This window comes from Triturus cristatus, chromosome 8, assembly GCF_964204655.1.
Source record: "Triturus cristatus chromosome 8, aTriCri1.1, whole genome shotgun sequence".
Classification (NCBI taxonomy): Eukaryota; Metazoa; Chordata; class Amphibia; order Caudata; family Salamandridae; genus Triturus; species Triturus cristatus.
This window is the reverse complement of record NC_140591.1, coordinates 1,481,987,854-1,482,002,027: the sequence shown is the minus strand read 5'-3', so window position 1 is coordinate 1,482,002,027 and position 14,174 is coordinate 1,481,987,854. Positions and strand designations below refer to the sequence as shown.

General features: G+C 41.7%; 1 protein-coding gene across 2 annotated transcripts in view; it reads left to right on the top strand.

The window, feature by feature from the left end:
- P4HA3 (prolyl 4-hydroxylase subunit alpha 3) overlaps positions 1-14,174 on the top strand; it is a 198,122-nt gene that overhangs the window by 134,518 nt on the left and 49,430 nt on the right. For both annotated transcript variants that reach the window (XM_085623338.1, XM_085623337.1), the window contains exon 4: positions 4,543-4,692. In XM_085623338.1, the coding sequence (XP_085479464.1) occupies positions 4,543-4,692 (150 nt within the window). The remainder of the gene's footprint in view (positions 1-4,542; positions 4,693-14,174) is intronic.

Here is a 14,174-nt window from a genome sequence, read left to right as displayed (position 1 = left end):
CCAAAATATTGTGGAAAAAATATTGGGATTCAAAGATATTGTTTAAAAAATATTGTCAACAGAGTGTATAAGGTAAGAATGTTTTTTTACTCATATAATACAATATTTCTATATATAGTTGTATATAATATTGTTTGCTTTAATATAATGGTATTAAAAATTGTTTTGAATTAATGTAACATATATTAGTCATCATTTTATTTGTAGGTATTAGTATTATGGTAATAATTGTTTTTTTTCTTTTTTCAGCATAGATTGTAATATTCAATGTGTAATTTGGATTTGTTTAAATTTAATTAGTACTTTTTGATTGAGTAGAGTGTTGTTGGATTTCTAGGGGACTAGGGTGGGATGTTCAGCGCTTTCTCTACTTTTGCCTCTACTGGAGTTACAATAGTAATCAGAATCATTCAAAGTCCGACACTTTACCAAGTGTGGTTGTTATGACTGGTATTCGTTTGTAATAGCTTTTTATATATTTCATGTGTACATTATTTTAAATTGTTTGCTTTTGTATTGCTTTTGTTTTTAATTTAGTTTGATATCTGTGTGTTGTATGTATACCTTTTTTAATTATAGTTAATATTCTAAAGTATTTTAAATATTTAATTATTGTTTACATAACTTTTAAAGTGTATACATTTTAATTTAGATTATTTATTTAAAATGATGTACTTGTAACTATATTATTATTTGTAACTGAGAATATTTTAAATAAATTACATATAATGCAATATTTATATATATATATGTATATATTCATATTCAAATATATGTATATTAAATATATACATATATATTTCACTATCCTTATCTTTTGTTTATGATATTCCATTCCACAATACTTTTGAACCATTATAGTAGTTCAAATACCAAGTATTGACATGGAATTCACAACAAAACTAATTCTGCATTTAGTGCTATTTTCTTAGAACAAAAATGCCCCCGCATATTCAAGAAATAGCGTTAAATGCAACAGACCATGAACACAGTCGCTAAATGTGCACTTAGGGTTGGATTTTCCCCCAACTTACTCCTGGTATTAAGCGCTAGTTACAATGCACCCTGATGTCCATAATGGACGCGAAGACACAAAGATGCACTCTCTACTAAGAAAATGGTGCTAAATGTAACAGAACATAAACAGCAGTGCAAGCAGCTGCTCGTGCTTGCTAAATGTGCTCTTGGGGTATAATTCCCCCCCCCCCAAATTACTCTTAGCTACGCATGGGGGCATAATTGTGTTATTATCGGTAATTCTGTGTCAAAGAGTAACGCAGAATTACCAAAACGACTATGGCATAAGTTAAATTCCACCCAGGCCTAGTCACAATATTTTTGTTCTCAATATTTTGTCGTATAAGCCCTGCTAGAGACTGCTGTAAGGGGGAGCATACACACGCCTGTGATTATCTAATATACAGTCTGCTGTGTTTTTGCTACATTCAAAAAGAGCCCTTGTCCTCAAAGCCCATATATGGCAATCTTTTTCCATGAGTAAGCTAGCCCTGCAAATTTAAGTTTAAGTCATGAGTAAGTAATATCTACCCACCGAAGAATCTAGGGGAATCAGTCGCATTGAGGACTGCGGGGTTCCCATCATCTATACGAGCAAGTGTTAAGATAAATATCCCTAATGCTAAGGCTGATATTCAAACGAATTAATTGAAAGGATAATCATCCATGATATGCAAGGGACTGTACAGGCAGAAGAAAGCCAAATAGTCAACAAAACTGGCCAAGATAATAATTCCTGACAGGTGAGCTCAATGGCATATGACATGTGACATATGGGTCCAAGGTTCCCGTCAGAAATTGGATCCCACGCTTTAGTAACTATAGCTAACACACACAAAGAAGAAGGTAGTTCAGATACAACATATTTATAACTATTTATTAGCGAAAGAGGGTGATAGAGTTTACAGTCACACGTGCAATAAGATGTTGCTGAGCACAGAGCACACTACAAAACTTTCTCCCTCCATTGCACTCCACACTTTTTAATAAGCACTACTTTTTCTACCTATACGAACTTCCCCAGCACAGAGGCGGTCTTCCTAGTACCCAGGAAGTAACAGCCAGGTCAGGGAGAGGTCAACACAGTAGACACCCACAATCCCTCCATGGTGACTGGCAATTAACAGGTCACCCATAACTCTTACAAGAGAGTAACTATCCAGCGTATAAACAGAGGCAACTATGGGGCATATGCATCAACAATGCCATTTGCGATTCCTTATTAGCGAAAAATAGGGATTCGCTAATAAGGAATAGCAAAAGGCTATGCATGTAGGAATCGCTATTCAAATAGCGATTCCTTAACTTTCCTTAATTGCGACTAGCAAATTGCGAGTAGCAATTAAGGAATGCCGTCCCAATCATTCCTATGGGCCTCCAGGCCCATAGGAATGAATTGGAGATTGCATGAGCAAATTGCGAGTACCAGTAGGTTCTCGCAAATTGCTCATGCAATTTCAAGGGTGCAAGGGTGTCAAAATGACACCCTATAGCACCCCTGAAATTGATATGTGCACATATGTTGCACACACACATGCATGTGTGTGCGCAACATGAAACTTTGAAAAATGCACAAAAGTGCATTTTTCAAAGTTTTTGCAAATTACCATGAAGTTCATCTTCATGGTAATTTGCTCCCACTATTAGCGAAATCGCTAATTTTTTAACTTTAATGCATTGCATTTAAGGAATCTCAATTTGGGATTCCTTAAATGCAATCGCAATTTAAGGAATCGCTATTTAAGGATTCCTTCAATTGCGATTTTTGCATTTGGGTTGATGCATTGGGATTCGTTTATTTTTCCTCGCTAACAGGAGTTATTAGCGATTCGGTATTTCACCGACTGGATTTTGGCTTGATGCATGAGGCTGTATATCAATTAAACTTTATGGATTATCATGCATGGACAAGGAACTCAACTGCAAATAGTAGCATAATGTCTCAAGGGAACATTTAACCCATTCATATTTTAAATCACCTCTCGAAAAGCAGCTAGGAGGAATTGAGTTATACAGTGCAAGCTATGCAAGCACAATATACAAAAAAATTAACTTTTAGCATGTCGTATGGTTCCTATAAACCTATATAAGATCTGCACGTTTAGACAACATACACTTTAGGATTGGTGTCCGGACTGATTTTAGACACCCCTACCGGGTACCGTGGCCTGTATACCAGCTAGCTCACAGTGCCACTAGAAACCCCTCTTACCAAGGAGAGAATAGTTCCTGGCAATTATCGAATATGACAACCCTGATCCCTCAGGATCGTGGAAACAGTATATTACTTTTCTCGTGCTCACTTTGTCTCAGAGAGATACACAGAATAAACAGTGGGGATGTTTTTCAATAACCATTTATTGAACCAGCATCATTCTAGTGTAAAATAGGTGTGCTGAAACAACCATTAGACAGTAACAGATATAAATGATTATAAACACTAACAGAGTAAAAGGATGGTAGATTTCTACCAACGTGCTGAAACAATAAATACAGGCAAGTATATAAAATACATGACTGTAGTAAATGCGTACTCCTACGATGCAACCCTAACTAGATGTACCTAAGTGTACCTAGCATGTATGTGGCTGTAAAGCCAAGAATCCCTCAAGGATAAAGTCAACCCCATTACCTGAAGAGAGAGACTGTGGGACCCCATCTTGGTCTTGATATGGACACCCCGTAAGGGATGTCAGACCACTGCGAGCTGGAGTGTCTACGTGCAGGAGCCTCAGCGTCTCGCGTCAGTGTGTCAGCCTGGAAGTCATTTTCTCCTCTGACTACCTCAGCAAGATATGGTGTATATATACCCAAAGTGGTACCCCTAGGTATATACCTTGCTGTGTCATGTCGGACTAGGATGATGGAAGGAATTACCCTTATACATAGTTATTATGCAGGAGTTGGTATGCCTGCTGTCCTGCTGTGATTCCAAGAATCCTCATGCATAATGAATGAGGCTTAAGATTTTCGGAGAAAACCCCATGTCATCTTTGGACATTACCGTAACTAGGTAAAAGGTGAGTACTAATAACCGTTATGCAGTGTAATATCAGGGGAATGTAGGTGAAAGGTGTATGCATTACCTGAGCCAATATTGGGGTATATGGAACATAACAAGCATGCTTACAAGCTAGTTATGTCCAGGTCTATTAGTCCCCATGGTAGTGTAAGAGGGTTCTTCCCCAGTGCAGACATCTGCACGAAGATGTCCATGGGTACTGTTTCAATCATAGTCAGGCTCAAAGTCCTTTCAATCAGTGCTGTTGAGTTGGATAATAATCCATTTGAGTTGGAGCAAAACAAATCAGTTTGCTGTACATCTTAAATAAATAGTCAAGATTGTTCTCTCTGGTAAGTTGCAGATGCCTTGACAATGGATGGCGCCCTCCATTAGTGCGGGATTAACAGGTGATCTTGTGCCAGAATGATTTTTGTTATTGCAACCGTGATACTGACTTGGAGGAATTCATTTTCTTTTAACCATTTTCATTGAAGGGGGTTCAATCTTTTGATGTCTTTCAGGTTGCATATGATATGGAGGATTTCTATCACTCAATAGCGTGGCTTGAGGAATCCGTGAGCCTCTTCCGGGGGTCTTACGGCAGCTGGTTCACAGAAGATGAAGGGAGCCTGGAAGAAGCCTTGGACTATCTGGCATTCTCATACTTCCGGGTAAGACCCAGTCATGTTATTCTTTGGATTCACCAACCCATTGGACGGGTCTTCGTCAAGGACCCCATAATGCAAGGGACACTTTGCTGGTTGGCAGACACTCGCACATCATTGATGCAATGGTTATTTGCACTGCGCCGAGCCATGGTGACCTGTCTGTCTGTGTCTATTCTGCTAAGGAGTCAGATGCACATCAACATGTCCTTATGTGAGGTTGTGTAACACCCTCATGCAGGGAATGCATGATGGATAATGTAGTGCGGGGTCTCATCGAAACCATGATCTAACATGTCAGTTATCTGAGGGAGGCTGTGCAGCTCTGGGGACTACATATTCAAACACATGCTACTCAAATGTGTTTCTGTTTTACTCTTTTAGTATTTTTCAACAATGCAGAAATGTGTCACAGCACAGCGTTAAAAAAATCTAGAAGGACTCTAGCAAGCTATATGTTAGAATCCATGCATTAGTGTGATACAAAATATCATAACTACATACCAGTTATTTGCTCTGCTGAACAGTTAGGATGAAAAATATATGCAATTTTTCGACTCACAAGAAGACAAACACAATTTAAAACAGATTATAGAGGACCTGAGTGAATATTTCCATTTATATCATGCTTCATTGTATAGATTCACCTAGTAGTAAAATATGTACTGATTTTGATGAATACTCAAAGGCCATGAAACAGAAAAAATAAGTCATAATTTGTTTTGGCTCATAATGCATTCTTCTGAGCATTCTTCGGGACCATAATTACCATTATTTAGAGGGCAGGAAGATTATATATGCAATTTGAATCTTGGATCTAATACGGAAGAAATTCTTTTGTACTTGATTAGATCCAAGAGCTTTCTACCAAAAATCTATTTTCTATTTCTGCACAGTTCTGTACAAAACAGTTTTACTCTAACTCAGCATAACAATATATAACATAAGACATAACACAACATAGCATAACCTGCTCAGGAAGACAAGCGTATTGGGATAGGCAATAAGTGGTGGCTTCTACGCTATGGCGGAGGAGCGTCACCCACTGCTCTTAAGCAATGCACGTAAACGTTAACGTAAAGGAAATATAAAATGATAATAAAGCTAAGTTATTATCATTTTATGTTTCTGTGCTGCTTAGTTTGCAGGGGTCGTGCGGGTGGGTGGGGTTGCTCTCCTCCACGAGCAGGGCAGGGGAGGAGTGGTTTGCCCACTCCTAAGAGCGCAATGACTGTTTGGTTGGCCCTCTCTGGCCGCCCAAACCAGTCGTGCACCCTTGCCCTGTTCTCCATGCAGGCTGCATTGCAGCATGCATGGAGAACATGCCAAGGCCCCCATTCCCTGGTTGAGCCTCGAACCAGGGTGCTCAAAACCAATCACAACGCTGCATTGCAGCCTTGTGATTGAACAAGGGAGCCTGGGTGCTTACCAATCACAACGCTGCATTGCAGCGTTGTGATTGGTCAGGGGAGCCTGACTGTGCTTCCTGTTCCTCGAGTCAGGACGAGGAGAGCAGGAGCAGAGACGCAAGACCCAGCGGCAAGGTAAGTGTTTTTTTTTGGTTTTTTACATTAAAAACCACAACCCTAAATGTTTTCTGGACCACCTTTAAAATACTGAGGTGTCTGCTTGGGCCTGGGATGTTCTCTTGAAAACATCAGGTTTGACACAAAAAATATAAAAATCTGCAGGTTGGTCCTCTGAGTTACATAACTAGGTGCAGTATGTGTTATGGGGAAGGGTGCTTCCTTGACGCGCTGCTGACAAGGGGCCACTTGTTGGTACACGAGGGACAAATCTATGCCGGATTTTCAGGATAAACCCTGAGCATGTATATGAACACCATTTACATTAATTGCATGGGAATGTATTGCATAGGGTTTTCCTGCAAGTCCGGTTTAGATCCTGCCATTGTGGACCAACATTGAACACCCATGCTCTCAAAATACTGTACACCTGTGTCCTTTTCTAATTCGAAACAGCCGGATGGTTGTGTAGACTTGGATGTAAGATTCTAATATTTGAACTGAACAGCAAAGCTTCTCAGCTTGTGATCTTCACAGTCTTATCTTCAACTGCACATCTATAGCTTAGTAAACCAGAAATATATTGTGGAGGCGTTGATTAGCAACTAGCTTGAAATTTTAATTTCTGCTCAATGGAATCAGTGGGCAAACAAGATTTTTGCCAGGTTCTACCTGCTAAAAACCTCTGGGCAAAAGAGCTTGAGGCACATAATTTGCAAATTAGCAAAAAAAAACACATATGATATTTGCCCATAGGCAAATGCTGACCATTTGGAATCTGTTTTTATGTGCAAACTGGAGTTAGCACCCAAAATGGAAGTAGCCCCTTAGTTGTAATCAAGACCAAAGGGCTTGATTCACAAATGATGCTAGAATATTTCTGCAGCTCAAAATTAACTGAGCAAAAAAGCACATAATTTGCACAATGCACAAGTCCTGAAATCACAATGGGGATTGAGTATTGTGGGAGCACCAAGTCCTAGTTGACTCAACACTTTTTGAGCACATTAGCTGAGCTCATGTATTTGTTGGTGATGTTTGACCAGCAAAAACACAAGGATCCCCAGAGCAGCACCCATTTTGTACCCCGAGACATAGTCAAGAGTAGCCGCTGCCCCTTTATACAATTGTAAGGGGTGGCTGACTATTGTGAGCAGCTGCTGTTGTCCTTGGGCTCTGACACGGTGACTCCTTAAATGTACGGTTGGTTGTGGGAATACACCTTCACAATCCACCAGCCAGACGCATACCTTGCTGCAGTGCTTACACCCACAGGCCACCTTGTTAAGTACAGGGGATTACTCAGCAACTTAGAGGCTTTGACCAAGAGAATTTGGCTTCCCTCAGTCCAGTGCACATAGTTTCTTTCTTAATTCTCTTAATTGTCACAATACATTTCAACATTACATGAAGTCAGAGCTACTGGAAATATACAGTAATGGAGATCCAAATTATCTGGCTAGGTGCACTAAATTATGTGGGCTGAAAATACAAATTATTCATTGTTACACGGTAAAAGCACTGAACTTCTTTTCTCGCCATTTTAACAGACATTAAATGAGACCCAACAGCATAGAAAATACAATGGTCCATAAAATATCAAAGTCATATGAATAAGTGTTAGGTTCAGATGTAAAAAAGGTTTTTGGGTGTCGTAATAGGTCCAGTTCATAGAATCGGGTCAATTGCAACTGCAAAAAAGCATTTTTTAATAAACAAAAGACAAATTGCGATTCATTAACTTGTTACCAAATCGCAATTTGGATTTGCGATTCACTATTTGGAACGGGCGTGTTTAGGGCGAGCCTTCCAAATACCGATTTGCAGTAGTATGTATTATTGTTTTGCGATCGAATCACGTTCGCAAAACATTACATTTTTACCGCCACCTCAAAGGAGATAGCAACCATGCGCATATGGGAGGGCTTCCCCATATGACCCATTAACCTTTGACAATGTTAAAAGAATATTTTTAGAGCAAGCAGTGGTCTCATGGTCCCACCGACCACTACCTACTCTTAAACAAGCATTGGCATAGCCAATAGGTCTCGCTTTTGGGACCTTATAAGTGTTTAGCCATGGAACGGTTGCATAACTAAATACTTATAAGGTCCCAAAAGCGAGATCTATTGGCTATGCCAATGTTTGTTTATAGAGGCACTACAGTTGGAGATTCTAAGGGTGGAAGAGCACTGCTCCGTTAGCAAGCATAGGCACTACAGCGCTTCCAGCTTCAAAAGTAACTGCAGACACAAAAGAACATGGAAGGGTGGGGGGGTGAGTGCTAAAGCAACACAGGGAAGGCTGGCATATGGTGATCACTTTCGCGGCCGCTTTGATGTTCTCAGTGGCCGCGCGGCTTACTGAGAACATCAAAGCGGCCCCGAAAGTGATCAGCAGGCTGCCAAATGGTGCGCGCGCCCGGCGCACATGCACTGTAGTTGGCGGCCTGAAAAGCACTTGTTTGCACTTCCAAATCCCGCTTTCTATAGCTCTCGCCAAACCAGCGCTAAAGCGCTGGCTCAGGCGAGACCTAAAAATGAAACTTAAAAGTTTCACTTTCTTTTTTTAAACACATCCTATTTTCCTTTGAGGAAACTGGTCTGCATTCCAAAGACTAAAGCTTGCTTTATTAAAAATCAATTTACAGTCATGATGGTCTGCTGACGCCAGCAGGCCACAATCCCTGTGATTGCTGTGATTCCGATTGGGCCACAAATTGCAAACTACCTCATTAATATTTATTAGGTGGGTCAATATCCAACCCCACTAGGAATTACTAATTTGTAAAATAACAGAGTAATACATTAGGAATAGCGATTATCGAAAAGCTACTCATAAATAATTGCTATTCGGGAATCCCTATTCTTAATATTCGTGCATCTGGCCCTCAGCTCCTGTGAATAAAACGTGCAATTTACTTTCATAATGTTCGTGGGTTGTATGACAAAATACCGAAGAGAAAAATATTGTGTGGACAGAATATTGTGTCAAAAATATCGAGGATCAAAATATCAAGAAGGTAAGTGCAATAGGTAAGTATAGATTTACCATTCTTAACTCATTTATGTGCCATGAAGATATACATATATATCGCCAAGGTACATATATGTGGAGTTAAGCATAATAAAACTCTGCTCACCCATAAAAACTTACCTTCGCGATATTTTGAAGGATGTTCTCTGTTGAAAACAATACTAAAAGGATGAAAAAAGGCATTGAAAAAAAAAAAAAAGAAACACATATTGAAAAGGAATGCTTAGATCTATTTGACATGCACAGTGCTTGATATAGAACACGCTGCTCTTTTATATGCACCAGTTCTGAAGTCAACGGAGGAACAACCACTAATTCCGTCTTCCAGGTGTTTCTAGTCAGTAGAGAAACGTCTTCTGCACAGGGCTGGATTAAACTCTGTGGATGCCTCGAGGCAGTCGAAATTTCGCCCCACCCCCCCTTTCGCAAATTATCTCCTAATACTTTGGCCGCTAGATGGAGACGACCATCACTACTGTACATTACACTACGTAGTTTGCACCGGATTTTTTACAAACTGACAGCTGCCAGAAGATGAGCTTTTAAGAGACATACTGATATGTGAATCTGATGCAGTGTTTCTGGTTTATGTACTTTAAGTTGTTAATGGGTACATTACATTAATACAGTATTTTCTCTATAGAGTCTTTAATGTAAAGGTTTCATTTCTTTCAGTAGATTCGTTTTTTGTCTTTTGGAAACAATTCAAGAAAGCATGATTGTAATTTTCTTTCACGATCAAATCAATATTAATTTGATCTGTTGTCGTGGGCCCCTAAAAGGAGTAGGGCCCATAGGCCATGCCTGCTTTGCCTAACCCGGAACTGCTTCTGCACCAGGTGTTTCTAGTTTTTGCTGTTGTTTGCTGGGCTGTGTTTCAACAGCACTGCCGCTGGGTTTGGTGGCATGATTTAAAAGTTCTGCTTGGGGAACTCTGCCATCTTTCCATAATAGATCTACATGTAGTTAAAAAAGCCCCCCCCACCTCCCCACCCCGTCTTCGTTTACGCCAACTTTACTGAAACGTTGCACAAAAGAAACTGTTCTAATGATACATCCTTGCCAATATTTTCCCATAGTACTGCTGTCTTCCCCGAAGGATTGGGCAGGGAGCTACAATGCCACCCTCATCGCCCTTGGCAGGACTGAGCAGTAGGGCTGCCAAGGGGCCGACCATAGTAGTGTTTTTCAGGCACTGCTGATGAGGAGCACATGGATTGCTCAGCATCACCCTTCAGACATGCCAAGTACAGACTCTCACACCAGTGTCCCCAGGGCTTTAAGTAAGATGAAAATACTGGGGGGTCTCTCAAAGGGGCATGGCCTATGTAATTAAGGGCGTGGCTTAAAAACACCTAAGCTAAGAACCTGTGCTTAGCATAGTGTGCCGCCTGACTGGTATTTTGCTGTTTCTATCATTGCATCCAGATATATAATACAGCAAGTAACATTGGGGCATATCAACAAGGGCTTTATCTCTGCTTTTTTGGCTTTAAAAGCCAAAAAAGGGGAGATAAAACCAGCGCCCTATCAACAACAGGGTGCTAACACCTAAATTTGCATGTTAGCACCCTTTTACTCTACGCTTCCCCTTGCATCTCTAATGAGATGCAAAGGGGGCGTTCCTTAGTAAAATAATAGGAGAAATGTCGCTAAGCGACATTTCTCCTATTATCAAGAATGTCGCTAACCCTGTTAGAGACAAAAAAAGCAGCGCTAACCGCGGTTAATGCTGCTTTTTTACGTCTGCTAATTTTCAGACTTAGCCATGATATCCTATGGAAGGAGGATATCATGGCTAAGTTTGCCTGTCCCTATCAACAAGGTAACGTGTGATTATCGCTGGGTTTCCAGCGATAATCTCACGTTAGCCTGTTAGCGTGTAGATTTTTATCGCTATTGAGATAAGCGTTGCTAATAGCACGCTATCTCAGCGATAAAAATTCACGCTAGCCAGCGATAATTATCCTCACGCTAAGAGCGCTGAGCGATAATTATCGCCGGTTGTTGTTGATATGCCCCAAAATACCTACTCCAACCTAGACTATTGGCCTTGTCAATGGTTGTTAGTTGCATAAGAGAAATAAACAAGTACGGCTTTGTTGTTTATAATATTAAAATGCTCTGAAATGATGAGACTATGAAAGACCTACAGTCTCTTTGAAGTTAGATCAAAGACAATGAAGGGTGGCATTGCTGCAGAGTTAAGAGGGTGAGGGCAAAAATGGAGAGCCTGATAGGGACCCGTCTCAGCACCTACTGATGAGCACCGGCAGGACCCGGCCCACATGATTCCCTGAGTGTCCCAATGCAGAGTTTTACCCACATGCCCCACCTCGCATGTATTGTCCCGCGACCTGAGCCCCACAACGCGGGTGGATGCATGCCAAGCTGGCAGGCGGCAACTTACCCCTGATGTCACAGGACTCCAGGAAAAATGGTGCTTTATTATAACATAGCTGGCAAGCTTTCAGATCACTTATGTGTGATATTTTCAGATTTTAAGAGTGCTTAAGAGTAACATTTCGCTCCTTTATGAGTTACACTTTGAGTGACACTTTATCACGTGTACAACAAAGCAGTTAGTCCACGTAATGACATAAACTTCAGAATGTAATTCCAGTTGTCGTACAACATCTGCACTGCACTTGAAATGCTTATGGCCCTGTTGAAGAACATGTGGCCCAGTTAGTACTGCATAGCAAGGAGGGGACGTCTGCCTTGTAATTACATCAAGGCAGGGCAGGGGATAAGTTGAACTGAGACAAGCAGCTCTCACCGGCCAAATAAAGTGTGAGATTTGCAGTCATTACTGTTTGTTGTTTTTAGCAACAGCACATTGCATTCTGGGATTTGTGGTTTTACCTTTTAAATAGGTTTTAGATACACAACCAGAACAGACTCATTTCATACATATGTTAATTCAAGTGCTTGGCAGAAAGGGCAAAAAAGTGATTAAAGAGCAGAACTGATACCTGCTTTGAGTTTTTCGAGGACTGGAGGAGAGTACTAAATTAAAACAAATGCTTTTATTGTGGTGAAGGGTGAGTGTAGGAAATTAGGTTACTGGTTGATGGGAGTGGGGGTGAATCCCTACTCAAGCAGCAACCACAATCTCTGTTAGGGTGAAACACAAACAAACCTCAAATTAACTAGTGCTTAACACTCTGATAGTTTGGCACAAAAGCAGTCAGGCTTAACTTAGAGGCAATGTGTAAAGTAGTTATGCAGCACTTCAAACAGTAAAAAAGTGACAACACAACACAAGAAAAATCCCCCTCTAATTTTAAAAAATAGAGTACAATGTAATTAGTTAGTTGCGTCTAAAACAACAAAAATCCAATTAGTACAACCGGAGAAATGCAATTTGAATGATTTAAGTGATAATAGTGTCTAAAAGCACAAAGCATCACCTGTGGTTATCTGGTCGCGCAGCCCTGGGACAAAGTCACAAGTTCGGGCCAACCATGTTAGAACGCGGGCCGGATACATGGACCCAATTAGGCCTGCTGAACAAAATACCTTAAAATCCTGGTTTACAGAGTGTCGGAAGATGCCAAGGATGTGTCATTCAGCAGCGGATCCGAGGAAGATGCAGTGTTGCATTGCAGAGTCCTGCATCATCATCGAGTATGCTGGAGACGAGGGGCTTGTGACATGAAGGCCCGCGTCATGTATCAGCTGTTCAGATGTTGCTGCAAGGAGTGGCATCACCCTGCTCACAGGACAACAGCTGAACTGGCGGAGCAGCTTCAGGCTTACTTCCAAAGGTCCAGCCCTGGGGTGGCACACCTTGGGGGAAGGACTCACAGTAGACAGAGTCCAGGTGCTGCGTTCAAGGTGGCTGGAGCATTTTCTGTCCCTCAGGTTCTGATGAGGAGGCTTCACTCTGGTGGTCTTGGGTTCAAGATGCAGGCCCAGTCCTTCTTACTCAGGACAGCAGGGCGACAGACAAGCAGCCCTTCCTGCAGAGCAGCACAGCAGTCCTTCTGAGTCTTCCACGGGTCCAAAGGTGTACTGAAGAGTTGGGTCTGAGGGTCCAATTTATATACCTTGCCGTGGAGGCTGGCTTTCCTTTTAAGTTGTCGGGTATTAGGGGTTCTTATCAGAGCACAAGTCGGGGAAAAATAATTTTAAACATTTTTAAAAAGTGCACTTACCTTCTGCTGCTGGCTGCTGCCTCAGTATGGCTGCTGCCTCAGTGATCCTCTGCTCTGCTCCCAGCAGTCCATGGGCACTGGCTCCCAGACTCCCAACCCAATCCAGATGCTGCTCTCATGCTATTACCCAGCATGAGAGAAGCACCGGGGTTGGTCTGAGCGGGCTGAAATGCCACTCAGTTAGGGCCTGGGAGGTTATACCTGTTCTCCACCCGGCTATGCAACACACCTCGGATTGGAGAAATATAAGTGTGCATGATGGTTTGGCTGGCCTAAAACGGTGCACACCACTCCTCCTCCCTGGCTGCTGCTGACCTAGGATGGCCCCGCCCTGCCCTAGACTTGGTGGACTCAGCTGACTCGGCTGAGTCAGTGAAAAATAAAATAGTTTTCATATCTTTTTATTTTGCATCTGCTGTCTTTCAGAAGTGGGGCGACGCTCCTCCGCCATAGTTGACGAGCCGCTGCTGATACCTTGTGGCCTTTTTGAAGACGGAAAAGTTTCTGGAGGTTTCCACCCCTGAAGGTGTCTGGAATTTAAGCCTCCCTGCCCTAGCCCCAGCTTGTCTGAGGTCACAAACGACTATTGTCAAACACTTTGTGAGTGTGCTGAGGCAGAGCCTTTGCCATGTGCAAGTTTTGTAGATAACAGCTCTGCCCCCTCTCAAGTCAGAGATGGCCCATCCTGCCAATATCTATTCCCCCTCTGTCTCACTGTCTGGGTGCAATACACAAAGACACAGTGCCAGCTACACCTAGTCATGTA